The following is a 27,820-nucleotide window of genomic DNA, read 5'->3' on the forward strand; positions in this document are numbered from 1 at the left end:
TGTTCCCATTTGGAAGATCAAAAAAATACAGAAATTGTGTAGGTGTATTTATTGGTTGCCCAATAGGCTTCCAAAGCCACAGCGCATGTCGACTGACCTTACTCCTTTACCCTTTGATCAATATTCAAATAATCGGGTCTCAGAATTACAAAAAATAAAATAAAATAAAATGTGGTAGTAGTTACAAAATCACGCAAATTTTTTGCCAACTATCGGGAAAAGTAGTATTCATTGAATATGACTTGAAGGCACCCAACCTTGGCACTTGTAGCCCTAATTATAGTGTTGGGTCGTAAATATGGAATTGTCGAAATCGGTTTAGAAAATCAATTGCATCCCATTTAGAGAGTCGGTGGCGGCAAATTACCAGGCGTATAAATGTTTAGGATCAATTACAACATCACCAATGGCGGCATTCGCCGCCTCCGCTTCCGTCCACCCACCCCCAAACATCCGCTGACGTCACGTACACGATCGTTCGAGCAACCCCCGGGAACAAATCTTTAAAATTTTACACCACGTTGCTAAAACAAGCATTGACGTCGAGACTAAACACAAAGAGATAGATTGAATAAAGTTTTGGGGGCGGTTGGAGGTGGAGGATTTAATCAATAGCACCCAAAATGGTGGTTTTAGCACTATAGACGTCTAGATGGGTTTGGGATAAGCATTTTTGCGAAGCTTTTGGGTACTTGAAAGCTACAACTAAAATGCATGTTATCGGTTACGATGTTATCTATAAAATCGTAATTAGCTCCATGTTAGCTAATACTTGATGACTGCGTATATAATTCCAGGACGATAAATTTTAACGTAGTGACGGTTATTCCAGTGAATTGTTAATTTGACGCAGCATTATTTTAGGTTTGTTATGTGAGTATGTCTCTACTAGCTTTGTTGAAAACTCGTTGAAATTATAATTATTGCCTCATTAAAAACAAGTACAAAGCGATTTAAAAGTGTTAAATGTTACAGCTAGAAAATTAAAAAAATATATTTTGTTTTTTATTTTTTTGGCATGATATTAATAATTGACGAAAGTATGATTCCCTCAATGACTTAGTTTACTAATTTTTTGGCAAAATTTAATCGAGAAACTTTAAATTATTTTTTCATACCTATAACTATAACTGCACACACGATTAAACAAAAAAATATTTCATACGTTTATTATGAACAAAGTAATAGTAACTAAATAAGTGACTGCACGAAAATACAGTTTGGAATATAGCGATAATAACAGAACACTTACAATGAGCTTGATAATATACAAAAAAAGTAAGTAGAACGATAAGTAAATGAAAAATTTTTGTTGTAGAAAATTATGTTGATTTAAGTGTTTCCAACAACTTTTTTAGTTTTTTTTTAGTTTCCAAAGCCAGTTACCTAAAAAAACTACTCAAAGTGTGCATAAATTTGGCTTTGCAGTTAAAATGTTTAAACAAAACGAATATTAAGCTAATGGTATTCTGGCCATGTGCCTGAAATTATGTCGGCTATAACACTAACGAGGACACAAGGCTTAGAGGCATTAGGAGAGCAAACGATTTAATAAGTGTCATCATCCTGGCAAATATATCATGTCCCCTTCAAACGTCATAAATCCCAGTCAGTGGCAGCGTCGCGACGCTCCACCCGACGCAAACAATTGAACAACGAATGTCACCGACAGACCCGCTACCATTTTCTGCATGGGTGCACATCTAACCAAGCCAAGCGCCCATACACCAACCAACAATAAACCGATAAAAATGATCAACATTATTCGAACGTTTTTTAAGTTTTTTACAAGAATTCCAACTTGTTTAGTGCTTTATATCTCAACAGGAAATCCGAAATAGATCGGTTAGAAAAGCGTTTTTTGTTTTTCGACTTTTTAAAATCAAAAAAATTCATAACTGGGGAAGTAGATATCCTAGGTGGAAACGGTTCGTGGTAGTGAATTCTTGACATAATTTTACTTAGGGTTTTAGCCATTTCAAAGCGTTCTGAAAATGTAAAAATTCGGTAATACAGTATTTTTTTAAAACCAACATCCGAACGCTTTGACAATAAGGTTGATATCTCGAAAACTAGATACACATTGTAGATTATTTTTAAAGATTAGGAACATTTCCAAAAATTTAATAAAACTTGTGCTTTTTCAAACTCGACTAAAAAAGTTTTATGCATTTTTTGGAATCTTGAAAACTTGTAAAAAATACTGCAAAAGGAATCTTTAGACTGGGTCTTAATTTGATTTTGGTTTTTTGGTTTTTTCGGGTTTTTTCAAAATCTAATTCATCAGCTACCTGTTTCCTGATCATAATTCTTGTAGCCTCTTATCTTTGACACCGATGAAAAGTTTTTTAATTTGTCGTAATTAAAAAAATATTATATTATATAAGAATCCAGAGTCGATATGCAGGTACTATTTGTTTTAGTGTTTCCAGCCAATAATTAAGTGAAAAACAAGTTACTAACACTCCACAATTCAAGCAAATTTTAGTTTTTTCTTTGAAACGGTTGTTTTTTCGTTTTAATGAATCACAATGTTTAGAATCAAACCTCTATTAATAATTAATTAGGAATATTTGCATTTACCTAAGGAAAATGTATACAGGATGTATCAGACGACAGACGTGTCTTAATTTGAAGAGCTCAACAAATAAAACATTTTTTCTGTTTGTAATTTTTTAATGAAAAATTTGCAAATTTTTGTTATGAATACAAACTAATTATTGAACACTGACCGTCTTGTTTGCACAAAAGAAAGGAGGTAATTAGTGAAAAGTTATATAGAAAAGTTGTTGTATTTGATGAGTTTTATTACGTGTTGGATTTAACACACGTATTTCTGATAAAAGATGTTCAAAATGATTTCAAGAGAATCAGAAAAAAACGTTTTTTTCAAAAAAGCTTAAATTTGACTCTTTTTGCCATTAAAAAATTAAGTTAGTCTTGCATTTTCAAAATAAATGACGTCAGAAAAGTTCCCTTAATTAAACACTTTTAACTGTTTCCCAAATTTTAAGGTGCTCTGTTAAATATTTAGCTGTATCTATACTTTTTAGCAACCTTTAGAGTTCACGTTCTAAAATAATCTTTTAAATGGTTTTTTAAAGTGCATATAATGCATATTTGCCATTTAGGTTGCATAAATTGGAATTTTTAAACATTTTGAAAACTATACTCCCAGTTTTTCCTTGTACATCCTAATAGCAAAAATTTCTTAAAGTATTGGTGTAATTCTGTTGTGTTTCCTGCAGAACACTATAAAGGTATATTAAGAATATTGTTACACAATTTAGTTCTACTGATTATGAATTACCACTGAATTATTATAAACCTATGTAATAATTAAAAAAAAGCAAAATATCTTGATATTTCAAAAACTACTCGTTGTAATACATTAACTGGTAGCGTTATTGTATTTATTTAATCGTACCCAGTTTTAGAAAAACTAAAAATTAAATCAACTAAATTGTATTCAAACTTATAATCTCTTATAAAAATTTTATTTTATACGTTTTCGTGGTTGCTCTAGTGTAATTATCGCCGCAAAAGAATAAGGAAAACGCAAACAGCATTAAAAAAGTGTTTAATGTGCAAAATCCATATATTTCCGCTATCCCGTCGTGGCGCCTCCACCATATTTCCTGCTCCAAAAAGCAAAAGATAAGTTCCAAGTTTGCAGGATATCAATAGTGGTCCTGTTCGTGGTGGGCGTGGCCAGCTCAAGACACATCAGCTACTACGACGGCTCCCCCAACTCCCGTCCAATGATAAGCCAGCAGCAGGAGCGTCGCATCTGCGCCGAATTGTGCATGTCGGGGTTGGGGGGCGAGCCCTGCGGCTCCGACTGCCTGGACATGATCCCCCAAGGCCTGCCGACCAAAAGCTCGCATCAGTCCTCCGAGGAGCCGTCGCCCGACTACACGCGCCAAGCCGTCTGTCCTGTGCTGTGCGAGAACCGCCTCGGCTTCCCGCTGTGCAACTGCACCTACTCGCTGCAGACGACGCTGCAGCCCTTCTTCCGCGTCAACTTCGTCGAGATCTGCTCGCGCTTCTGCCTCCAGTACGGCTACCAGCTGTACGGATGTAACACGTGCGACACCTACAGGAACATGACGGGGATCGCGTCCAAGGCCAGCCGCCAGCTCTACGACTGGAACTCCTGGTGCCTCAGCATGTGCAAGGAGGGCGATGGGGGCTCGGCCTGCTACTGCGACCTCCTGCCGCTGGGCCTCAAGCTTGATTAACGAACGCTTATCCTAGATTCTTAGTATTAGTTGCAGCCTGAGCTAATAGATGTACCTGCACAATTCTAAATCATGTAAATAGGGCGCAAAATCAACAAAATCGATGAGTCTTCCAAATGGTGTACATAGTTTTGGATTCAGTTCCAAAGTATCAGATAGATCTAGAATAAGCATATCATTGTTATCACATCTGTATTGTGTAAATAAGCGTTTTGTACTACTTTACCAAACTTCTTCCTACTTGTGGTCAATAATTTCAGTGGACTAAGGAATTTAGGCTGCAATTGTGCAAAATCATTTCGTAGATTAGTAGATTTTTGTGTTATAGATTACTATTTGTTAAACGATTCTATCAACTGTTGTGTAAAGACAATAACTATTTTAGGAACTGTAAAGTTAAAGCTAAAAATGTGTATCATGTTGGGTTGTTTAGTCGAATGTATAAACAAATTTTGGCTTTAATTCATCGTATTGTTGTTAATAGGCTTTCAAAGCATTGTGATTGTTGTTCTAAAACGCTTTCATTCGTTTTGTATTCGCTGTTGTTATAAAAAAGATACTATTTCAGTCAAATATTGTATTTTTTTACATCAATAAATCCTCTATTATGTATCTTGTAATGTTATAAATAGATAATGTTCTGCATTCAAGGTTCTAATAATTTACACACATCGACAAATTAGCTATTTCTAAAAAATTGATTTACAAATTAAAGAAAGATAAAAAAAGTTTATTTTTTTAAATATAAGACTTTCGAAACCTTATAAAAACGATGTTTTAAGCACTAGACCTGAATACGAAAATCTAAATAGACAAAAGATAAAAACTGTAAAATAAACCTTGGAACCTAACTTATGCAAGAACTTATTTAGTGTTTAACACTATTGCTTTTCAAGACATAAAAAATATTAATATTACCAGTAAAATTAAAACAACCGGAAAAAATCCAACACCATATTATTAAAATTTAGTGTAATGAATAAGAATCAACTAAAGATATAAATCTTTCAAACCAATATTTCCCAAATTCATAACAAAAAAGTGCAAAACACTACCAGTTTTCGTTCCGACTACAATCTGACATCTCCTCTTTCAAGACAGCTCAGCATACCGTTTATAGGTATCGAGGAAAATCATCGGCACGACCATCAATCCTGAATCAACAGTTTTGCTCAATCCGCTGGTTAATTTTCACAATTATATTCAACATCAATATCAGTGCAAAAAGCAAAGAAAAAGAAAAAAAACGCTCTTTTTTCACAAAACGAATTTATTAAATGAAGAGAAATCAAAAATCATATCAGTAAATAACTCAGTTTAATTTTGAATATCGTTTAACACCACCATTCTCACCAGCTCATCATCAGACATCAAACATTTCTGATTCTAGACAAGTTGATATTATTTTCGCCACATGATTTTCACGATTAACTTGAATTACATTTTTCCAATCAGACGTATCTCGAAAGACAAGCATATGAGTAGTATAATCACCATCCATAGCCAGACCTATAAGAACGTATTTCTTGATTTTTTGAAACCCCAGCACCTGTAAATCTCTGCCAGTGCCAGCTTTACCGCCGGATCCGTCTTCGGGGTTTTCTTTACGAGGTAGAAGTTTAACAATATCCTCTGCAGCAACAAGAAAACTTTTTGTCTTAAATCCAGTTTTTTCACAATGGCAAATAGCAGTAGAATTGAATTTAACTTCAAAGATAATAGCGAAGTCGCCGTGACGTCCCCAAACATCAATGTGGACAAAATTGCCATTTTCACCTGAACCATTTAGCATGATGCTTTAAGATTGCCAGTATGTGGCTGCATATTGTATGTTCGTTCACATACTCCATAAATTTAAAAATACATTTCAAATTTTCACAGAGGTCATTTAGATTTTTCTGAAGCTCTATAGAGTCTTGCGTGTGTAGTGACTTGAAGATATTTCCGCAAAGAGTGAGTTTTGAGTAAATATTTTTTGCAAGATTTTAGGAAGGCGAATTGTTGCTGAAACTTTCAAAGAAAATCACTTTTTAATTTAATTTTTGACTTTAAATTTATTGGTTCCATTTATGAACAAAACGTTTATTTTTTATTTTTAACTCTTAAAAATATAAAAACCAAGAAAACTTGAAAGTACTTAGCTGTTCTGACTTGTTCAATGAATAAAATAAAAATTGACGAATTTTTTCCCACTTATTTAATAGTTGTTTTGTTTGACTTATCCAGGGTGGTGAAACCTAAATACACCAAGCCAATTATAGGCGCCAAATTCAAAATCGACTGTAGTTCGGCTTGCTATCGCAGATGTCGCACACACGTATAGTCAATTTTAGCGAAGCTACCTATAATATCGGCAGAAATTAACAGTGGACCTGTGACAGTTGCCATTGTGCAAATTGCCATTTTGTGCTTGGTTTGTTTGGTGTTCACCTTCGGATTTGTTTTGTGTGAAATTAGTACTGTTTTGTGGTTTTTTTCGTGTGTGTGCTTTTTTGAACTTTTTTATTGTGGGAATATAAATAATTTGATGGATCAATCATTAGTTTATAGTTATCGTATCGTGTATATTGACTAGTGATAATAAATTTTTATTACAAGTTTATTGTCTTTATTTATTCTCATATTTTATTTTTTTTATTAACAATAGTTGTCTAACATCAGAAAGTGTTATTAGCAACTATTGTTGTGAATATTTACAAACAATACGAAAAATGCAATCAAACTTTAAAAGAAAAGTAACTACGGGCAATTCAAATCGCCCGCGATAACACTTAGTACGCGCTGGCAACAATAGATGTGCTAGTGACACTTTCGCTCTATCGGGACAAGGACAGATGCGTTTCTGTAAAACCTGTTATTCTGTGGACTTATCCCTCGGTCGGTAAAATAGGTCGTGTTCATAGAATACCACCTTTCCTTAAAAAATAATTGCCAGTCATCAGTTTTTACCGAAAATTCGTGCATTAAACACCAAAAAACCACAATGGGCACAATCAAGGTGATAAATGACGAAAGTCACTTCCAGACGGAGTTGGCAAACGCCTCCACTAGACTTGTAGTGGCCGATTTCACTGCCAGTTGGTAAGCTAACCTAAAAATGTTTTCTGACCAGAAGTCTGAAGTAAAACCGTAGGTGTGGCCCCTGCCAGAGAATAGCACCGATTTTCCAGCAGTTGTCCACGAAATACGTTAAGGCCGTTTTCCTGAAAATTGACGTGGACAAGTGCCAGGAAACTGCAGCAATGCAAGGGGTCTCAGCCATGCCTACGTTTATTTTTTACCGCAACAAGGTAAGGAATTGCGTTATTTGGCCAAAAATGTGGTAGAAACGAGTGTTTTGTAGACGAAAGTTGATACACTTAGAGGGGCGGATCCCACGGCTTTAGAAAATAAAATTCAGCAATATTATGGATCAGAGGAAGGCGAAGAGGCTGATGCTGTTGCTGGACACGTAATTAAGAGTTTTTGCTTAAAACAATGTTTGTTTAATTTTTGTGGGTATTTTATTAGATGGACTTGCAACCGTTTATTATGAAAGCTCAGTGCGAATGTTTGAATGAGAGTGATGAGCATTTACTAGAGCATTGCTTGAATTCCGGAGGGGGCTATCTCCAGTCAGATTGTGATGAACAGGTAAATCATTTCGTGTTTTGAGTTTGAAAAACTTTATTTTTCGTTTTAGTTGATCATTTCCATTGCTTTTAACCAAGCTGTGAAAATTCACAGTTTGAAAATTAAGGCCCCCGCTGATAAGGGCCCTAAAAATGTTAGAATTTTTATAAATCAACCAAGGACTCTCGATTTCGATCTTGCTGACGGGTACACAAGTGTTCAAGAGCTACAGTAAGTATTTTTTTAATTCATAGCTTTTTTTATTGGATAGGGAACTCTAGAAAAATACAAACATTTGCCATTTTTCGGACCGATTTTCACATAATCTTGAAAAAAAAATTGTCAAAATATGACCTTAGTTTTGTCGTAATTTAGGGTGTTTTCTGTTCGTAAAAGGCAAAACTAACACCATTTTAGATTTACTTTGGTGATTTTTTGGCTTATTTTTGAGTTTCTGGTAAAAAAATGCCGCGAAGTTTGTGAGAACTAGTTCCCTATCCTTTAGGAAGTGTGTGGAATAATTAAGTATGGTAAAAAATTGTTTTTGAAGATTAACACCAGAAGATTTAGAAGGCAATCCCGTGAACCTGCGCTATGTTAAGTTCCAAAACGTTCAGAATATACAATTTTTCATCAAGGATAACCAATCAGGGGGTGAAGTCACCCAAATTGATCACTTAGCAATAATTGGGTCCCCAATCAGTACCACAAATATGGGCGATTTTAAGCGAGTTGCGGGCAAGAAGGGAGAAAGTCATTAAGAAGGAATTACTTCAAAAATTTTAATTACAAAATGTATACATAATACTTAAATACATTGTTACAAAGTCACCTGTTTGTTTTTTGTAGTTCTTTCAGTTTATTTTTCGTGTCGTTTTTTATGTTCTCCACTTGTTTCTTCACAGAGGCGTTTTTATACTCAACAGGTTTGTCGGTATTTTCCTCAAATAAAGTGCTCACTTCCACCAACCTTCCGTGTTTATTTGCAAATGCGAAATTCACAACACTGCTAGCCTTGCGTTTATTTTCGAAAATTGATAAAATGCCCCAATTTTCATTCTTGTTCTCCTGTGATTCTAAAATCCAAGCAGCGTTTCTCGCCTCAACTCGAAACCGGTCCAGTTCTTCCATACTGACATTTTTACTAACATTGAGCCCCCTTTCTAACGGATTCACAATATACAGAGCGCAATGTTCGGGTTTTGTTATCGCGACCGATTCATTCAAACACAAAGCTTTCGACGCGAAATCAAACTGCGAATAAAATTCGAAAAACTCAACAAGAAGTGTTTCCAAACTTTCCTTATTTTCGGTCGGGGTTTTGAGCTTTGTAATGTCTCGAAGGAAAGTGCAATTTATTCCATCTTCAGTCATGTAAGAGTCTTTGGGTTCGGCCAGTTTGACTAAAGTGTTCAGTGATGGAAGAATTGGTTTGGAATTGATCGGTTTTTGCAAAAATGCGAGGACTAGCAGAGTTAGGGAGAAGTTTGTGATCCAACGACCGGGGCTTGAGTTTGTTAAGCCGATCTCGGAGGCCCATTTGCGAATTGTGAAAACAAGGGGGCGAATGCGCGCGTCGAGGGACCCCATGATGTACAGGAAGTCGGACATGTGGACTCCAGACCTGCAAAATCATAAAATATTTCAAAATTTGGGGATTTTATTTTTGAAAACTTTCAAAACAGTGGTGTTTCTGGATTTAAAAAATGACAATATGTTTCATTTCTTAATATATCTGGTCATTTGCGGGCTAATTTTTACCTACATTTTTTTTTAAATAGTTACGTTTTTGAGCTAGACTGAAAAATGTAACTGTCGACTTGAATTTTCAGCGTTTAAAAAACGCAAAAATAAAATAAAAACTGCTAAAAAGTAGAAATGCTTACTTTCCAGCTCAGAAACTCACCAAATATACAAAAATAACTCTTTTTAATGTAATTTGATGATTTGCTGCTTTATTTTTAACGAGATTAGGGGATTGTTTTGACTAAAAAACATGTAAAGACCTCGAAAATTGCAAAAAATCGTCATTTTCTCCCCAGTTTTTGTTTTTTCGGTCAAGTGTTTCGATACAAAAATTATCAAAACTTACATGTTTGCCATTGAAAGATCACACTCAACGTCAGTCAGTTGCTGGTAATATTTTATTATAGGGACTCTGGCTTGCAATATTCGGCGGACTTGTGAACACCCTGGCAAAAATAACTGCAATAAATCACCGATTGCTTCCATATTTCGTTGTGAAGCGGTTCTTTCACTCCCTACTAAACCCTTACAGTGAAACATTAATCTGGCATCATTTTTTACCTACAATTAACAAAATTAATAAAAAAACTTTGACCAATTTACCCACTTTATCGTCACATAATCGTAAGACTAGGTCTAGGTCACAACCCATTTTTCCATACCCATTGACCGAGGAGCCAAATGGATAAGCCTTAGCCTTTGGAAACATCCCCCTAACAGCATTTTCGACTTGTCTTGCAGTTAAAAAACGTAATCTCGTCCCAAGATCGTTCAATTTGGTTGAATTGTAAAGAACATTCATTTGCTCAGACACCTGAAATTAAATCTGTATTATTTAATACAGGCCTCACTTGACTCGTACTGAATCACATTTGCTCAACAAATTCACTATTTCAGAAGGTGTCACACACTGATTACCATTTTCAATGCTTAAAATGGCACTTTTGGACTGCTTTAATTTTGGTAATTTACGATTTGAAGCCCTAAACCACAAAAATTGTGACTGGACTGGAACCACTTGACTGTCTTCCAGATAAGAACTGCGCTCAAGAACATTGGTTACGTCCTTTTCGGATGCAAATTCCACCACAATGAAATTCTAAAACGGCCCAAAATACAAAAAAATCATAGACGTTTAGGCATTTACCAGTGGTTCAACCCCAACTGTGTAGTGCAACATTTGCCTAACATTCCCCACAGAATTGCAATACGAGTGGAGTTCTTTAAAGGACTGAGCCGATTGGACTTGCACTAAAATACTGCGTCTGGCCTCCTCTCGCCGAAATTTTATAACGTCCATAAAGGGCACAAACGACTCATTTTGCTTCACTGAAAGCCCACATCAAAAAACCAGTGACATAACTTAAACTTTACCTTGTTGAGACAATTGGCGTACAATATCACTACTGAAATTGAAGAATTTCTTTCGCCCAATTGAATTTTTCAAACGGCAAGTCAAAAAAACCGACATTTTTGAGGGGGCTGCCGCGGAAGTGGCCAAAGTCACGTCACTCCATGTGTTGGATTTGTGAGGTTAGCTAGGAACATGTGTGACAAGACGCCCAAAAAAACAAACAATTCTACAATTTGTGGCTTTTCGCCGGTTACTCGTACGTATAATTTGTTATTTGGTGAGAATCACGCTTCGTTTTAGTGCATGAGAGTCCAGCCCAGGTGTCACCCCAGAAAAATTTGACGGGACTTCCCCGAATCGTGCGGGATTTGGTGGCCGATGTTTACAACAATATCCAGAAGTGGAATGATTTACATATCAAGGGGTGCACCGTTGTTAAGGAAATTGCGTCTTTGAAGGCCGATAATCCCAAAGATTTGTCCCCAAATTTGGAACAATTAACCAATGATTTGTACGGATTAGTACAGTCTTTGAGGCATTACAAGGAGGCGTTAATTCTGTTCTCCAATCAAATGAGGGCTACGGAAAAGTTGCAACAAAATGGCAGTCCGTTATTTATTTCACTCAATTTAAAATCTTTGGCCAATTTGGTCGAAAGTGTTATAAAAGCGTACGGGGAAGAATTTGAGGTGAGTTAGATCATTAAAGATTCAGCCAGTTAAAGCAAAATTGTTTTCAATGCCTTTAAATTCCAGGTGAAAGAATTCGTTTTGGAAAACATCGCACATGCGAAGAACTCGGACGAAGCAATGTTTCTAGCCGCCTTATGGACCTATCAGTACAAAATAAGCGATTCAATTAATTCAAAATTGGAAGTTTTGCTTGTGGAAACAGGCCATCGAAAATTTACCTGATTCAAAAATGTGACCATAGACACCAGTCAGTGCGCGTGCTTTGGTGCCCCTGTTTTTGACCTCCAAGGTCGTACTTGTCAAATATGTGATGAAATAGTGCAGTGCGGCATTTTTTCCAATATCAACAATCAACAAAAAGATTTTGGGTGAAGGTGATCAAGTCTAGAGGAACTGCTGGACGTTTTTCCCCCCTTTTTTAAAGCAACCAACTCAAAGACATGGCGTCTGATTCTAAAACCCAAATTATACAACGACCCAATTCGGAAAACAACAAGAAAAACCCAATTAATCTATTCCCCAAGCAGGCCGAGTGTTCGCACGTGTCCTGCTACTGGTGAGTGTCTAAAACTCAAAATTTTGATGTTTTTGGTTTTGAGGTTAGGTTCGTTGTTTTGATATTTAATAGTGCCGCAGCGTTGCTATTCTTATTGCAAGGTGCTTTACGTAAGATTTATTTTTATTGTCTTGGTGGTTCGGTGCGCGATTTCGAAAAATTCGTTTAAAATTGTACCACAGGAAGAAATCTGTTTGCGTGACCTACGCATATCAATTATTTTTTGTTCCCTCTAGAGCGTGTGTGTGATTAAATTGGGGCTAAGTACATATAGAAAAAATTAACAAAATCGGGCACTCCTTCGTTATTTTGCTAATTAGCCGAAGAAGTGATTGAAATACAACATACAACCTTGTGCGTTTGCGTCAGTTCGTAAAAAACACATTGTTTTACATTTATTTATTTAAGTTATGCAAAAAGGATCGATTTTGTGCTATAAATTATAATCTAATTGTCGCTTTATGGTGCTTGGACATGCCACGCTTTTTCAATATTTTATTATGAATTGTGATTCTGCAAGTTTCTTCAATCAGAGTTTATTTGGTGTTTTCCGGTTTTTGCATAATTAATGCCTGAAATTTTCACCACATGCACATTCATGCGCACACCTTTGTATTGTTGTTGTTATTCACACAGCTTTGGCAACCCTCCATAAAGCATGGAAAAAGTAGCCACTTTTTTAGTCAAATGGTATTTTGCTCGCGATTTTGTGAATATCATTTGATGGTTTTTGTTGCAGTGAAGAGAACGTTTACAAGTTGTGTCAAGACGTGTCGACGAGACACTCGACTGAATTAAATAAATGTTTCGTAGTTTTTGTCTCAAATCCAAGTCGGACCGTTCCTTTGTGGAGACAACGGGCGGGGAAAGACGAGGATAGATTAGTTATTTGGGTTTGTGTTTAACATCCAGTCAAAACGTGTGGAAATCACGTTTTTTGCAGGACTATCATGTGATTTTTTTGTATCATCCTGAGCCGGAAAAATGCTTGGTTTACGATTTAGATTCCGAATTACCGTTTCCCACATACGTTCACAAATACGTGACGGAAACGTTTCGCACGGACCACATTTTGAAACCGGATTATTTTAGATATTTTAGAGTGATTCCAGCGGCGGAATTTCTGAGGGATTTTTCGTCGGATAGAAGGCATATGAAGAGGCCAGATGGCACGTGGATTAAGCCACCGCCTAATTACCCCGCCATTCAGACAGCTGGTAAGTAATCGAATTTTTAGGTCCAAAAATGCCTAATAAAATATAGGTGGAAACTCTATAAAATGTTTTTTTTGCTGCGCTTGTGCATTGTCAACAAAACGAATATCTAAAGCTTAGGAATAAAACGTTCCCGTCTGTGATAGTTCCGTTAATGTCGCCCAAGAGCGCAGTTTCATTACCGTCGAAAATTATTTCAAAAAATGGTTGTATTAATATAACGGTTAGCACAAGGTGAAGAAAAAAATACAGACAGATAGAGCGTTAAATTCTCAATAGTAAGACATAAACATAATGCAAAAATGTTAATTTAAACTATATTTAAAAAAATTTCAAAGTTTTACCAATTTGTACACTGTCCGATATTTTTCAAAACGTTGCGAATACGGTTACAGATACCGATTTAAAACTATTAAAAAAAAAAGAAATGTTTTTTTCAGCAACTGCTCACAATCTGGAGGACTACATCCAAATGGACTTGAGCAAGGGCCCCGGTCAGGTCCTGAATTTGACCCAATTCGTGCAACGCTTTTATAAGCCTGCAACATAGTTATTCTAAGACGAAAGAGTGAACAAACTAAGTCAATTTTGATTTGTGCTCTTAACTATAATAAGAGAGCATAATCTAATAAATGTCTGTCATCGAAAATCTTTTCTCTGTCTTGGTATATATTTCTCTCAAACTTTTACTCTATATCCTCTTGAATGTTGATTGGGATTTTGATGTCTTGTTACGGATTTTTAAGCGATTGAAGTACTGATTTTTTAGCTTGATGTGCTCATTTTAATCTTGCCATCCACATGTTTCTTATGCTTACATTTCACTTAAAATGTGATATTTTTCTTTAGGAAAGACGATGTTGAGGGGGAGTTTTCATTACGTAGTTTAATGTTACATGTCCACAAATTTATATAAGATTTACCAAACTTTTATAATCCATGTGATGTACATTGTGTCATGTTCCAATTCTAAAATCTTGGTGTTGATAAGATTCGTTTAATCTGTCGGTTTTTAGCGTATCTTTAAGGCCGTACAGTTTTCAATTCAAATTTTTACTAAGACTGCACATTTGCCTTCCAATATACACAAACGTGAAATTTATTACGCCATTTGCAAGTACAATCAGTTTTTTGTGGAATGTTTTACTACTTTTCTTGTTTTTATGATAAGTATATTAAAGTACAAATTATTTAAGAATTCTTTTGCTTAGAACAAAGGCCTAAATAAGTGTTACTTGTACGTAGCTTAGTCAGTTTTGTAACTCTCGTCTTATTGTTAAATTCAATAAAGCACTTGAAAACTCAAAGCGTTTGATTTATCCCCTACAGATTCCTGTAATATGTCACGTGCCTCAAATGCGGGCTCTTGATTGGCCGGGTCACGACAGCTCACTGCTCGGGTGGGGGATAAATATGTCAATCATGTCACTGGAATATGTTTATGTCAAAGTTGTAAATGGCAACTGGTTTCATTCCCAAAATGTGTGCTAAAAGTTTAATAATTTTGTGTAATTTGTTAGTGATGTGTTGTGGCTTTGTAAATATTAAGTGAAAATAGTCCCGGGTCAGTTTAAATAAGTGAGCAAAATGGCTTCGGGTGATACAATAGAAACTATCGAAGTTGTTGAACCTTCTTTAACAATAAGTATGAACAATGCAAAGGATTCAGGAGGACTACACGACTCCCTGGACGAGAGTGAAGGTACCGTAAACAATGCTTTTATTGATTCTTTGGAAAATTACTTTTGTGGAGCGTGCAAGCCACGTCAAGTTTTTGGGTCATGATTCACTATTTAGCACGAAATCGGATTGTTGTCTTCATAATAATCAGATTTAATCGTGCTGCTGATGGAATTGAATATTTAAATGACACGACTTTAATTAGTTTTAATTTTCTGGGGAATCACAGACCCAGGTTATTTCTCGAGGGAAATTTACGTTCGTTTATTTTTTTTTACAGATAAGGACTCTTCACTACAAAGAGCGCTACAGGATGTAAGTAGAAAATTAATTGGTCGTGCCAAATTCCCCGCTTTCTTAATTTAAATCAGAAATTAAATAAATCTCAAAATAGATCATTACGAGCGTTTTTAATGATTGTAATAAATTGCCACTCAAAAACTAGTACAGGAAGGAGCTATTTGAAAACACAAATTAGATTTTACTGTGTTTCATAAACTTTGGATTTTTCTAATTCATGCCTGATAAAAGATATGATTAAGTAAAAGATGTCACCTTTAAACAGTTGCAAGGCAAAATTAAAACTACATCATGACGTAAACTGCTCATTATAGTATTAAAAATGTAATTGTTTACTTGTTTTTTCACAAAAACATGAATATTTTGGATTTTTTTTTCTGATCATTGTGTGAAGTGACACCTGAACAAGGTCTTCGCAAGTTGCATTGAATAATGCCGTTCGAAATTAAAATTCCATGGACATAAGTAACAAATTCGTGCAAATAAGATCGTGACGAGAATTCGAAAAACTTTGAGATAAAAATACTTATGATTATTTCAATATTTGATCTGTTATGATTATTATGGAATTTATCTATTTAACACCAGTTCGGAATTAGAAAGTGACAAGGAATTTTCGCACAATTTTTTGATTGCCTTGTTTGGAGGCCATTGTAATATTTCACTTTCACATACTATTATGTCTATTTTTTAAATCCATATGCATGTAAGTGTAAGTCAATAATTGATATTTGAATAATTTGACGAAAGTCTTATTTTTGTTTAACATTCTCTGACGAACGCTTTTATCAATTTATTTGGTTTGTTGATAAGGGGTGACTTATTTTTGTAAGATGTGGTTTTACATCAAGAGCAAGAATAATTTGATAACGCAATTAAATCCTAGAATCAGATGCTTAAATGACAAAAACTATCGTATTCAGTAGAGATTTTATTGTTATGGCTATCAGTTTAACAGTTAAAAAGTAATAAATACTGATAATGAAAGGTCAAAGAAATACATGAATTTAAATTATTACCTTAATTATTATTAAAAAAAATTTTAAGCTTGGAGAATTTAAACTTTAACTAAATGTGAACAGAATTTGTTTTGTATAATTAAAATAACACAAGGCAAAACATTAGGATAATTTAGTTCTTTGGTAGAGAGAATTTTTTACAAATCTTTATTTTTTTTCTCTCGCTCGTATACAGTTAAATTAATGGATTTTTTTGGTAATAAATAGTAATCAAAAAACAGTATACGGAAGCTAGTTTATTTAGATATAAAAATGTGACTTTTGATAAGTTTGTTGTGGCAAATTTCGTCATTTATCTCAACAATTTAATCAGCAAAGATTAGAATATTGTCTATATCTTGTATTAATGGTCTTAGTTTCAAAACAATTTTTCCAGACGGCTGTGTTACAAGTGTTTGATTTTTATTTGAAATTTGCTAGTTAGTACGATTTGAAAAGTGTCGTGCAATAGGTCATGATAGTTGTAACATACTCTGTGCAACATTTTTAATTAATTGTTATGACTGCTAACGATAATAAAACTTTGATTTGACCATAGGAACTTTTTTATTCTAACATTAACAAACCAGAACACTCCAGTTAACGTTCGAGTAGAGTCGATAGTTGGTAGGTTTGGTTTGTATTTTTTCATTACAAATTCTTCCACTTGGAATTTATAATTTTTCTTGTAAGTTAAGTGCTTAATTGTGTATTTTTGCGCGAATAAAGTTAATTGTGATTATGTGATTTTCTACTTAAGTATGCAAGATTTTGGATGAATTTACAGGCTGGTCAAAAACAGTCCTCAAATGTGGCCAAAACGAAAGCCGAAAGGGAGAAGGAAAGGGAAAGGAAAATCGGCCATCGAAGGGTCGGCGTTGGTGGCGAAATCACCTACAAAAAAATCCAGACTAGTCAAATTATGGGTTCTATACAACTAGGTAAAGGGCAAATATTTTTCAATGCTAATATGTGGATCATTCAACATCACTCTTATCTTATCACAAAGACTGTTGATATTAAAACTGAATCGATGACGGTATGTGAGGTCTTTACGTAATACCCTCAAGCCCAAGTGCGGTCGTGATTAGTTAGTTAGTTACTCATCGAAGGCTTTCAAACTCGTGTCGATGGAAAATGTCAGTGTTGTGTCTTGTTAAAGAGGAGTCGTTTCTATCGAGAAAAATACAAGCCGGTGTGTAGTTGAAATTTGTGGTATTTAGTGCCGGAAAATTTTTAATTAAACACTTCAATTATTTCGTAACTTATTTATTCAATTTCAGTCATTTTTTGCTTTGAAATTGTCAATACCGAAAAATATAACATATTTATTATGTAAACATTGTTGGCAAAGGCTGATGATTAAATATTAGTCACGAGATAAAACACAGATGCGATTTTTATTAATATTAATAGGCAGTTGAAAAAGTATCACTCAACGAAAAGTGATCTGTTTTCAATTTACACGTGAGCGGTTTTAAATACGCAATTTTTTCTTTGATTTAATCAAAATTACACGACCCTTATTTTCAGACTTGTGTTTGACGAAATAAACAAGACTAAATTTTCTTTATTGTGTCTCTCTGTGCTAGATTCCTGTCTCGTGTTATTTATGTTTGGAAATATTTTTCGGGGATTGCTAATTTTCGCGTTACAATTTTACGACCACTGTTTACTATTTTTACGTTATTAAAGCTCGACTCTGATATTGAGACATAAGCAATGTAAACAAATATTGCTTTGTGAAAAGTCGCCTTAATCAAGATGTAATGAAATCGTAAAAAGCGAGTTTTTATAGAAACGTTACTAAAAATGTGATATTCACGTGGTTAGCACTAATCAGGTGTTAGAAAACACAATAGACGACAGTTTTTTTCCGTGTTATTGTCTATTTTTAAATCGATAGAATTAACAGACACAGCAGACATCACCCACCGTTATCGTTTCAATTTATCATTGTTTTGTGTTGTTGAATCAATAGGTATTCAACATGCCGTTGGAGGTCTAGCATCAAAACCTGAACGTGATTTATTAATGCAAGACTTTATGACTGTTGAAACGACGAATTTTCCAAGCGAAGGCTCCAATCACACTCCAGCTCATCATTTTTCCGAGTTTAAATTCAAAACTTACGCCCCTATAGCTTTTAGATATTTCCGAGATTTGTTCGGAATACAACCTGACGATTTTTTAGTGAGTTTTTATGGAATTTGGTCGATTTTAAATAATTTAATATTTCGTAGATGTCAATGTGTGATAGTCCCTTAAGAGAGTTGTCCAATCCGGGAGCTAGCGGATCGATTTTTTATTTGACTAGTGATGATGAATTTATTATTAAGACTGTACAGCATAAGGAGGGAGAGTTTTTGCAAAAATTGTTACCCGGTACGATTGCACAAATCATTAAATAATTGGTTCGATTGCGCTTTTTTCTAGGTTATTATATGAATTTGAATCAAAACCCGCGCACGTTACTACCGAAATTCTTCGGCTTGTACTGTTATCAATGTAATAGCAAAAATGTAAGACTGGTAATTATGAATAATCTGTTACCTAGCTCAGTAGTGATGCATCAAAAGTATGATCTCAAAGGAAGCACTTACAAAAGAAAGGTAAAGTTTCTATGGGTGTTCATTCCGACATGGATTCGTTTTTTAATAGGCGTCTAAAGCGGAGAGTCAAAAGCGTTCCCCGACTTACAAAGATCTGGATTTTATGGAACATCATCCTGAGGGTATTTTAATGGAAGCTGATACGTATAATGCTTTAGTCAAGACGATTCAACGCGATTGTCGAGTGTTGGAAAGTTTTAAAATTATGGATTATAGTTTACTTTTAACGATTCATAACTTGGACCAGGCTCAGAGGGAGAAACAAGTAATTATAATTGTCTCGAACGTTACAAATCAATCTTTACGATTTTTTCAAGGAACAAAGATCTCGTAATAATCTGGAAGAAGTACCTGAAGAGGGTACTTTATCTGATCCCAGTGGTGCCCTACTTTATAACGAAAGGGAAAGGGAGAAGGAGGACAGGATCGGAGCTGCTGCTTTGAATAGGAGTAGATCAATCAATCGACAAAGACTGGTTGCGCATTCCACTGCCATGGAGAGCATTCAAGCGGAATCGGAGCCTATAGATGAGGATGAGGATGTTCCGTAAGTACTTAAAAAAGTGTGTTGTATGAGCTGTGACGTTATCACAATAGTATGTTATTGTGTGAGTCACATTTTTTTCAATTATGTCAAGTACATAATTGCACCGCGATTGTAATCTCGATTCATACAAATTGAGTGATTATTTTTTAATTAATTTGCATTTCGTACAGCTGTGATAAATGTGCAAATTTTTACCCACAATGGAGCAATAAATTGTAGGCGTAAAATTTTGTAATCAACAATGTTTTCAAGGAAAAAAAAGGGTTATCTCAGAATCTAAGTTTATCTTAATTATTTTTATAGATAATGCTGTCCTATTTTTTCAATTTTCCAAATATTATTACGTTCTTACATTACAACATTTTTATTTTTTTGATTAACAATCCATCACAAAGGTTTTCCCAAAATCTCATTTTGATTATTTAGTTTTTAACTTAAAAACGTGAAAAAGGCAAAAATAACACCATTGTCGATTCAATTCTATCATTTTTTGGGTAATTTTTGACGAAATTTTGTTAAATCTTGAATATTCTTTGAATGAAGAACATTGTAATGTAAAAATGCTTGAGCCATATCATTTACGAATCAATTTATTGTTTTTTTCTGCGATTTACGCTTGAAACTAAAAATTTAGTGCTTTTTCTTCCGTTCTGACAAATTTCGCAAAATAAAAATAAAGCTCTTAAGAAGGCACAAATAACAAATAATGTACATTTGACGTATCGTAACAAGTGAAAATTATAGTCCTGGGGGCATACCTGCAAGAAATGCGAAAGGCGAGCGTTTGCTGCTGTTTATCGGAATAATCGACATCTTGCAGAGCTATAGGCTAAAGAAGAAGTTGGAACACACTTGGAAGTCGATGATTCACGATGGGGTTGGTTTCTAATTCTTGTAATTTTTCAGCTAAATGTTTGACTTTTTAGGATACGGTATCGGTGCATAGACCTAGTTTTTACGCTCAAAGGTTTCAAAAATTCATGGCTGAGAAAGTGTTCAAAAAGATCCCTTCTCGTAAGTATCTCCCAATTATCTTCTTGTATGTAACATAACAGATATGTGGGATCATTTTAACAACAGTCAATGGTTTAATTTTGAACTGGCGAAGAAATAATCGGGAATATGTTTCGTGTTTTTCTCTCTGCAGAATTCGTAGTTGGCCCTCCCACTTTTTTATGTACCATTATTGTTAATGTAGTCTTTGTGTTAATGTCAACGCCAGGATTTTTACCTCTTTATTACAAATTATAGTAGTGGATCTAATTATTAATTAATAATCAATCCCGTTACCATTTTTCATTGCCACTTACTACCACTTCTATAATTCGTAGCGAGTAGTTATGTAGTATGTTGGACTCTGACTCTGTATGTGTGTGTTTCAATGCTTCATGTAGTGGACTTGCCCGAGATTAAGGGCAATCATCGCAAGTTTCGCACACTGGTTACCAGCTATATAGGTAAAGTCCACCCCACGGTATTTTATTGCATCTTATTAACTAATTTTTAACAGTTTTTTCTTTGTTTTCGATTTTCTTTGCTTGTATTCGCTTTGATTCTTAATCTTTTCCTTTAATAGTTTACTCATCTAAGGCCGGGAAAGCCCACTTTTCACCTGGCATATTTTATTAAGTTGTTACAACAAGAATCGCGTGTGAAGTGTGCGTGGCTTTTTTTTATTAATGTGTCAGAGAAACGCTACAAAAGCAATGGGCAACATCAGGCAATATTTTTGGAATTAAAAAATCACACCGAATGAATGTTTATAGTATTCATTTTCATTATTTTTTTAATTTTTCGGTGAAAAGAATCTAGATTACGCAAAATAATATCATAAATGCTATTGACTTTTTGACGAGATTTTACCCAAGAAAGAACCAGCTAAATAGAGTGAAGCAGACAAGCTTTTGTACAAAGTTATTTTTAAATTTTCGATGAAATTTGGTTATCTTTCAGTCAGTTTTAACGATCTAGTATTTCACTTGGTTTTGCCTGAAACACTTGAAAATTCAAAAAATAACATTATTTTTGGCCGAAATAATTGTTGGACTTAATGCAGTGATTTTCGTCAAAATTTTTTGGTTTTGCGTTTTAATTTTGACTACACGAATCAAGTTGAATAAAAAACACTAATATACCGATGTAGTTACATAATTTTGTAGCAACTTAACATTGTTTGGTGGCTAAGGAGCTCGAGAAATGCAAAATATTCGATTTAATTTGCTGATTTTTTAGCAAGATCTGGAAAAAATCTAGTATTATTGAAATGTCGATCGTATAATAAAATAGTTAATTCTACTAGAAAATGCTTGATTTTTCTTGAATCGTGGACTTTTCCGGCATTTCATTCCAATTTGTCTTTGTTTTGCTCACTAATTGCAAGATTTTTAATAAATTGCAAACTACTTAGACACTAAGGTAATGTTGTTTGTGGTTTGTTTTCGTTTAATGTGTTTGTGTGTTTGTAATAATTAAGGTGATTACATTCACTTTGATAATTTTTTATTCATGTGAGAATTGACGCTTTGTTTTTAATTAAATGGATGATAGTTTTAGTTTTTTTGCTTGGAAAATGTTGCTATAATCGAGTCGGTGTTGTTTGTTACAGCATTAAAGCATTCCCCTTCTAAAAGAAAATCTTTGTCACGACCTCTTCGACCACACGAAGAATCAGATAACAACAGTGAGTATAAAATGTTTCAGATCGTTGCTCGTAAATGCTTTTGCATCAATTGAGTAATTTTCACGAATTTTCAAAAACTCTTACTTACCGACGATCAATTATTGCTTTTTAAACCAAATTCATCTTGTGCTTTTTAAGTAAATCGTTTTGTGCTAATTCATGTGGTGTTGGGTTATACAGCTACTGTGCAGGCGCAGGTGAATGCTAGCCAACAGAACGGAAGCAAAACCGGTGAGTGGTTTCATTTTTGTTGTATCATCAAGCGATTAATTCGAGTTGAAAAAGTCCAATTGACCTTTAAATAACTGATAAATATTTTCAAGCATTTAAAGGTCAAAATGGAGTTTTCCATTTGTATTAACTGTTGAGTATTCCCCCAAAATTTTTTTTCATGCTGCTCAGTGAGTCCTACTGAAACGATACCCGCCAAAATATCACCTCCTGCCTATCCTTCTTCAGTGGGAACACCTCTCACTTCTCCTCCGGCCTCCTCGTATCCTGCTGTTCTCGTAGGACGGTCAAGTACCGAAAGTAAGCCTAAAGTGCCCCCGCCAGTTCCTCCCCGAGGCACTCCCAAAGTAAAAAAAGGGGGCAACGTTAATGGCAAAGGTGCGACGCATTGTGGTTTTGTAGTATCGAAACGATCGCATGCCAATAACACCACGCTTCTGTTTGTTGATGATTCTGTGCATGATGCCAGAACGCATCGGAGAAGTCGTTCAGATGAATATTTACGTAAAAGTAAAGGCGACAGTAATGAACGCCTTTGGGGAAATTTGAATTGGAATGTTGGCGATGTTCATTTTTACGGCATGGACGATTATGTTAAAATTTGAGTGTGTGTTTTCACAGTTTTTGCACAGTTTCGAAATCTATAAAATTCAAATGCGACGTTGGCGTTTTTACAGTTTTGAAACTGCTAATATAATGGGTAAAATGATCCGTACAATTCACTGGAACAAACCGTTTTGCTCTACGACTTTTAGTTTTAAGTTATAATTTTTAAATAAATAACCTGGCGCATCCACCATTTTTAACATTGCAATAATTTATTAAATAATGTTTCGAGTAAGCTAGTGGTGTAAAAAAGCTAGTACAGTACGTAAACGTAAAATGAGCTACAGAATTCATTGGAATAAACCGTTTTGATTTTTGACTTATGAATTTTGTTGTTGAAGAATTAAGTATTCTTCATAGGGTTATCTCTAAAAGTTCCGGAGTTATTGCTTGATAAATGTTCCGGGTACCTGGATCGACCAAAATCGCGACAAAAATTGCAAAAATCAAAACTTTAAAAACCGAACCAATTGTCTTTTTTCTACTTTTAACAACTCCAGAGGGTTGTAAAGGCATAGAAAAGTCCATAAAACTTTGCTAGAATGAATTTGAAACAAATATTTGTTTTCATTTTTAAGAGTTTTAGAGAAGTAAAAATTCCATAAAACCTTCTAGAACGCTGTTTCGAGACTGTGTAACAATTGTTTCGTGCATATTTTTCGCGACTTGTTTTCTTTGTAATAATTTAGTTGTTTGTGTTTCTTGAGCTTCGTCTTTTCTCTTTACATTGTATAAATTGAGTTGCTGCTTTGTTCGATATGCTTAACTCAACTCATCCCAGCTAGACTGTAGCGCTTAAAACGATGTACCAACCAATGCAGGTGTAGCTCCAAGCTGCTGCAGTACTCCTCCACCAACCTTCGACGAAGTCCTCGAACAGAGAGCCTCTGCATCCCTTGAAGGAGTTCCTTCTTCCACACCGGCCAGAGTTAGGGTCGGCTCTCATCATTCGCACCATCACGTCACGGTCAAAAATTACAAAGAGGACGTTGTCAGGTTAGTTTTTCTCAATGCATTTTTTTAAATATCATGAACTAAAATTTTGTCGCGAATTGTTTAGTATAACCGATATAAAATTGGAGTCACGTGCTGAGACCAAGTCTTCTTTGAGTGTGGAGTCGGGCAGTTCGGGGGCTGGTCATTCGAGCCACTCTCGGGGGCTAGCATGGACGCCCCCCGCCTCTGTGGAGGGCTCCACCCCCACGTGGACCGAAGGTACGCCTTCATTTACTGAATCATCAAGTAGCGGCGATATGGGTGAGTGTATCACTAAAATGACTAAAAATTTGCATGTCATTCTCTCTCTCTCTCTTCTTACTAATTTCTTTAGATTAGATTATTGATTATTCATTCCATTTGTTGACTCACTTTTTTGCACTCTTCTTTTTTTCTGTTGTTGTTTCAAACCAAAACTGTTGAAATATTCCGAGCGCAATAATCAATAAAACTAATCTTGTAAAATGGCTTATTAAATCCAAGTAATTATGAATGGGGGATTAGCTTTTTTTCGAGTAGTAGTTAGTTAAAGCTTAGTTAAGACGAAGCGATGTCTAGGATGTCCAACAACACCGTTGCGTCAATCGTCCAACACTTCCATGAAGGCAGGACATCACAAACAAACGGTGGAGCATGCCATCAACTGTCTCACCTCTGAAATGGTGAGTTTCAAGCCTTAAACAACACAACTAATGCATTTTTCACACCCAGTAATTAAACACGATGATTTCTTTGGTTTTGTCCTGAGTGTGAGTTTTGCAATAACAATTCACTTGTGCTTTTTCAATCACTCAAACACTTTGAAGGTTTCAATTCAAACAGTTCAAACCTTCAAAGGCTCGCACCACGGGGTTCACCATGTAAATCAGTTGTTATTACACAGTTTAGCGCAAAACCTAAATCTAGGCCGAAACTGATCTTATTTTATCGTTAAACAACGGTATTTAAGTTACTTTTCACATTTAATAAATCTTGTCGCGAATTTTTTTCTTTTTTGGGCGTTTTTTTTAATCACACTAGAATATTTTTTTTATAAAAATCTTCTCCAATGCTTTGCGTTACAAAATTTGCGTTTTTAGAGTTTCGGTTTAGTTTTTGTTTATCGAACACAACTTAATCAGTTTCCGCTCGTTTTTTTTTCTATCAATTGCCCACTTTTTGGAAAACGGAATTGTTTACTCGTCCGTGTACACAGTTTACGTTTCTCGCTTCCTCTCCTCTATGCTAGGCATGCTTTTTGTATTTATTTCTCCGTTTATAATAAATGACAAAAGAAACTTTTGATTTCCAAAAAATTTAGTTTTTAGCTAGTATTTAAGTCTTTTTTTTGTGCATGCGGTTACTTAATTTAATTTGTCTTCTGTGTACACCGACGTTATTGACGTTGATTTTGCGGTTGGTTCATGCTTGCTTTGGAAATTCCACCAGGAACAGCTGAAGAATCGCGTGGACACCGATTACAAATGAAAATGTAGGTGTAATAGCAGACTGATCATCCATTCATCACGTTTTGTTTGTTTGTATTAAAAAAAACGCTTTAAAGGACAAGAATATTCTAAATACGTAGTGGTGTTATAGTGGTATTGTCGGGATTTCTCATTGGCAATAAAATAATTCAATCAAAATCGTGCATATCACTATTACACTGGTGTTTTAGTGTGTATTACATTAACTTGGTTTTTATGAACTAACCAGCTTTGTGTTTAAACAAGTGCCAATTATTGCGTTATTTATTGTAGCGGATCGAGCGAAGGTATTTTTTTATGCGTTGGCGAAAATGGTGATGAAAGAAGTTTAATAAAAACCAAGTTTTACTCTTAAGTGTTTCCTACTGCTCGCAGTATTGAAATGTAATTACATTCCATTCGGTGCAATTAGGACAAATTGTAAAATATTCCCGCTGCGAAAAAACCTATGTGTAAATTGCAATACTGTGGTTTTGATTCATATCTAAGGCCGTTTGTGCTTTATTATTTATTATAATCTTCTCGTATTTATTGATTTGTAAAGGAAGTGGGTTTAGGTCTTTTATTTTTTACACTGGGTGGGACCGAGTTCGGATCAAAGCCACACGTTTTAGTTCGATTTTTACGTATCTGTGATATTAATTGACTCATAATTTTAACGCGAAACAATACAAAGTTTTATTATTTTTGATTTAAATTAATTGCCCACCCGGTGTAATGCTCCAGTATTAAGTCCATCTTTTTATATTTTTATTTATCGTGTTAATCAAGTCGTGCACTATTTTCTGTGTATTCTGCCTGTAAACAAACAGTTAATAATTGTTGTGTACTTACATACGTATCGAACTGACCTTCAAACCGCTCTGTTGTCGGACCGATTTGTTGGTCGGTTTGTAATTTTTTGCAAATGAAATATTGTGTATATGGCTCAGGTAATTGTGCATATTTGTAAATGTTGGTAGGGTAGTAGCTGATTATGGTATTTGAGTAATAATGATCATAATTACTTGAATATACGCTTTGGAATTTGTTGGCAGAAACGAATTTTTATATTAAATTGTTATTAGGTATATTGTTAGCGAAAATTTTAATACTCATTGTTTTAACTGCTTAGTGGAATTTTGCTTTAAAAATATAAATATTTCAACATTTTTACATGTATTATTTGTAGTTTAGTACCTGCATTGCATGATTTTATCATTTTGCTTCATGATAAAAATGCAATATATTGCCAATCGATAAGTCCACACGTGTTTATTATTGCATACACTATATTTATTTATACATAAAGCACAAAAAGCACGCCTATGATAAAAGGAAGTTGGGTTAGTGGTTTGCCAGCAAGGGTTTGTTATTATGTAATTGATCATTTCGTGTTTTAGACGCACCTTTAAGGAGCAAGAAACGATAACAAGCCAAGTTACTGCCAAACATTATTCCAAATATTTCTCAGGAATGTGGTAAGAGTGTCAGTGGAATAAAATTAGGCCAAAGGAGATAAGACCCAAACTGCGTTCACCTATATTATGTTATAAGTGTATAATGTAGTTTTAGGCAGAATAGAGCAGGAAAAATTTACAAGAAACTTACTTATTGCCGAAGCAATAATTCAAGTTGCATTTAAACCAAATATTGCAAGTTTATTATTTCATATTTTGTTATTAAATTGTTTAATAATTTTATCAACTTTTCCTTGTAGATTAGATTTTATTTTGAAATTATCACGGGAATAAATATTGCTCATTTCCACATTATTGGTACTTAACGTGCTACACTCACACACAAACTAAGTTTGTTGCGCTCTCTGTTGCCAAAAAAAATATTAGTAATTACGCTATATCGTAATAAAAAGTCATTTTTCGTAATAATACTAATAAACATGACGGTAAGTTAAACTTGTCATTGTCATTACAATTCATAAAAATGTCAACATCACATTTTTCAGAACTGTAGAAAAAATGGCAACAGCGCATTAATTTTTTTTGGGGTCAAACGAATCACCAATTAAAATAGTCTGTGTTTCCGTGTGATTTTGTGTTAATTGGATTTTAGTGACAAATTTACAGCCAAGGAAATTCACCAATTATAAGAGTAAACCAATTGTGAAAAGTTATTTTTATTATTGTTTTTCAACGGTTTAAAATCGGCTATTCGAGGGCGCAAAAATCTTAGCTTGAAATTATAATTTTACTTTAGCCATGCTCATGATAAGAACTCAACACCTGTTATATCGGTAAAATCCTAATTTTATTATTTTTGTCAAAAATATGTCAAATTTGAATTTTACAG

At 34.6% G+C, this 27,820-nt stretch overlaps 6 protein-coding genes across 23 annotated transcripts; 5 read left to right on the top strand and 1 right to left on the bottom strand.

Moving 5' to 3' along the window:
* Window positions 1–768: 768 nt before the first annotated feature.
* Window positions 769–4,891, top strand: LOC103313525 (uncharacterized). Its single transcript, XM_064355685.1, has 2 exons — window positions 769–873; window positions 3,677–4,891. Coding segments are annotated over exons 1-2 (567 nt in total). The 5' UTR covers window positions 769–871; the 3' UTR covers window positions 4,242–4,891.
* Window positions 4,892–7,121: 2,230 nt separating this feature from the next.
* Window positions 7,122–8,684, top strand: Txl (Thioredoxin-like). The gene is made up of 6 exons (XM_969410.4): window positions 7,122–7,322; window positions 7,375–7,531; window positions 7,585–7,692; window positions 7,752–7,874; window positions 7,924–8,084; window positions 8,404–8,684. The coding sequence occupies exons 1-6, from the start codon at window positions 7,225–7,227 to the stop codon at window positions 8,612–8,614; spliced, it is 858 nt and encodes a 285-aa protein (XP_974503.1). The 5' UTR covers window positions 7,122–7,224; the 3' UTR covers window positions 8,615–8,684.
* MTPAP (mitochondrial poly(A) polymerase) lies at window positions 8,622–11,109 on the bottom strand. The gene is made up of 6 exons (XM_008196978.3): window positions 10,974–11,109; window positions 10,747–10,928; window positions 10,462–10,698; window positions 10,207–10,413; window positions 9,946–10,160; window positions 8,622–9,477 (listed from the first exon to the last, which is right to left on the bottom strand). The coding sequence occupies exons 1-6, from the start codon at window positions 11,068–11,070 to the stop codon at window positions 8,682–8,684; spliced, it is 1,734 nt and encodes a 577-aa protein (XP_008195200.1). The 5' UTR covers window positions 11,071–11,109; the 3' UTR covers window positions 8,622–8,681.
* On the top strand, window positions 11,070–11,873 carry LOC663387 (uncharacterized). Its single transcript, XM_971357.4, has 3 exons — window positions 11,070–11,209; window positions 11,254–11,642; window positions 11,709–11,873. Exons 1-3 carry the CDS (start codon window positions 11,146–11,148, stop codon window positions 11,865–11,867), a joined length of 612 nt encoding a protein of 203 aa, XP_976450.1. The 5' UTR covers window positions 11,070–11,145; the 3' UTR covers window positions 11,868–11,873.
* Window positions 11,874–11,914: 41 nt separating this feature from the next.
* tun (tungus) lies at window positions 11,915–14,722 on the top strand. 5 transcript variants are annotated; one of them, XM_008196980.3, is made up of 5 exons: window positions 11,915–12,201; window positions 12,838–12,891; window positions 12,941–13,094; window positions 13,145–13,418; window positions 13,841–14,722. In XM_008196980.3, the coding sequence occupies exons 2-5, from the start codon at window positions 12,860–12,862 to the stop codon at window positions 13,963–13,965; spliced, it is 585 nt and encodes a 194-aa protein (XP_008195202.1). In that variant the 5' UTR covers window positions 11,915–12,201; window positions 12,838–12,859; the 3' UTR covers window positions 13,966–14,722. The 5 variants fall into 5 exon arrangements, with proteins under 5 accessions (XP_008195202.1, XP_008195201.1, XP_974547.1 ...); XM_015981204.2 differs by lacking the exon at window positions 11,915–12,201 and adding an exon at window positions 12,208–12,555 and having other exon boundaries at window positions 12,610–12,891; XM_008196979.3 differs by lacking the exon at window positions 12,838–12,891 and having other exon boundaries at window positions 11,921–12,201.
* Window positions 14,723–14,815: 93 nt separating this feature from the next.
* Window positions 14,816–27,757, top strand: PIP5K59B (Phosphatidylinositol 4-phosphate 5-kinase 59B). Of its 14 annotated transcripts, XR_001575093.2 has the most exons (19): window positions 14,816–15,117; window positions 15,376–15,410; window positions 17,181–17,334; window positions 18,375–18,586; window positions 18,637–18,778; window positions 18,830–19,005; window positions 19,055–19,270; window positions 19,323–19,552; window positions 20,297–20,429; window positions 20,479–20,566; window positions 20,947–21,009; window positions 22,158–22,232; window positions 22,413–22,463; window positions 22,635–22,841; window positions 23,891–24,065; window positions 24,130–24,326; window positions 24,624–24,727; window positions 26,703–26,856; window positions 26,914–27,757. XR_001575093.2 is itself a non-coding variant. In XM_015981194.2 (18 exons), the coding sequence occupies exons 1-18, from the start codon at window positions 15,003–15,005 to the stop codon at window positions 26,923–26,925; spliced, it is 2,385 nt and encodes a 794-aa protein (XP_015836680.1). In that variant the 5' UTR covers window positions 14,816–15,002; the 3' UTR covers window positions 26,926–27,757. The 14 variants fall into 14 exon arrangements, 13 of the variants coding, with proteins under 13 accessions (XP_015836680.1, XP_064211827.1, XP_015836679.1 ...); XM_015981194.2 differs by lacking the exon at window positions 26,703–26,856; XM_064355757.1 differs by lacking the exon at window positions 26,703–26,856 and having other exon boundaries at window positions 24,130–24,284.
* Window positions 27,758–27,820: the final 63 nt, after the last annotated feature.

This window comes from Tribolium castaneum, chromosome 3 (assembly GCF_031307605.1).
Source record: "Tribolium castaneum strain GA2 chromosome 3, icTriCast1.1, whole genome shotgun sequence".
In the NCBI taxonomy this organism is placed as follows: Eukaryota; Metazoa; Arthropoda; class Insecta; order Coleoptera; family Tenebrionidae; genus Tribolium; species Tribolium castaneum.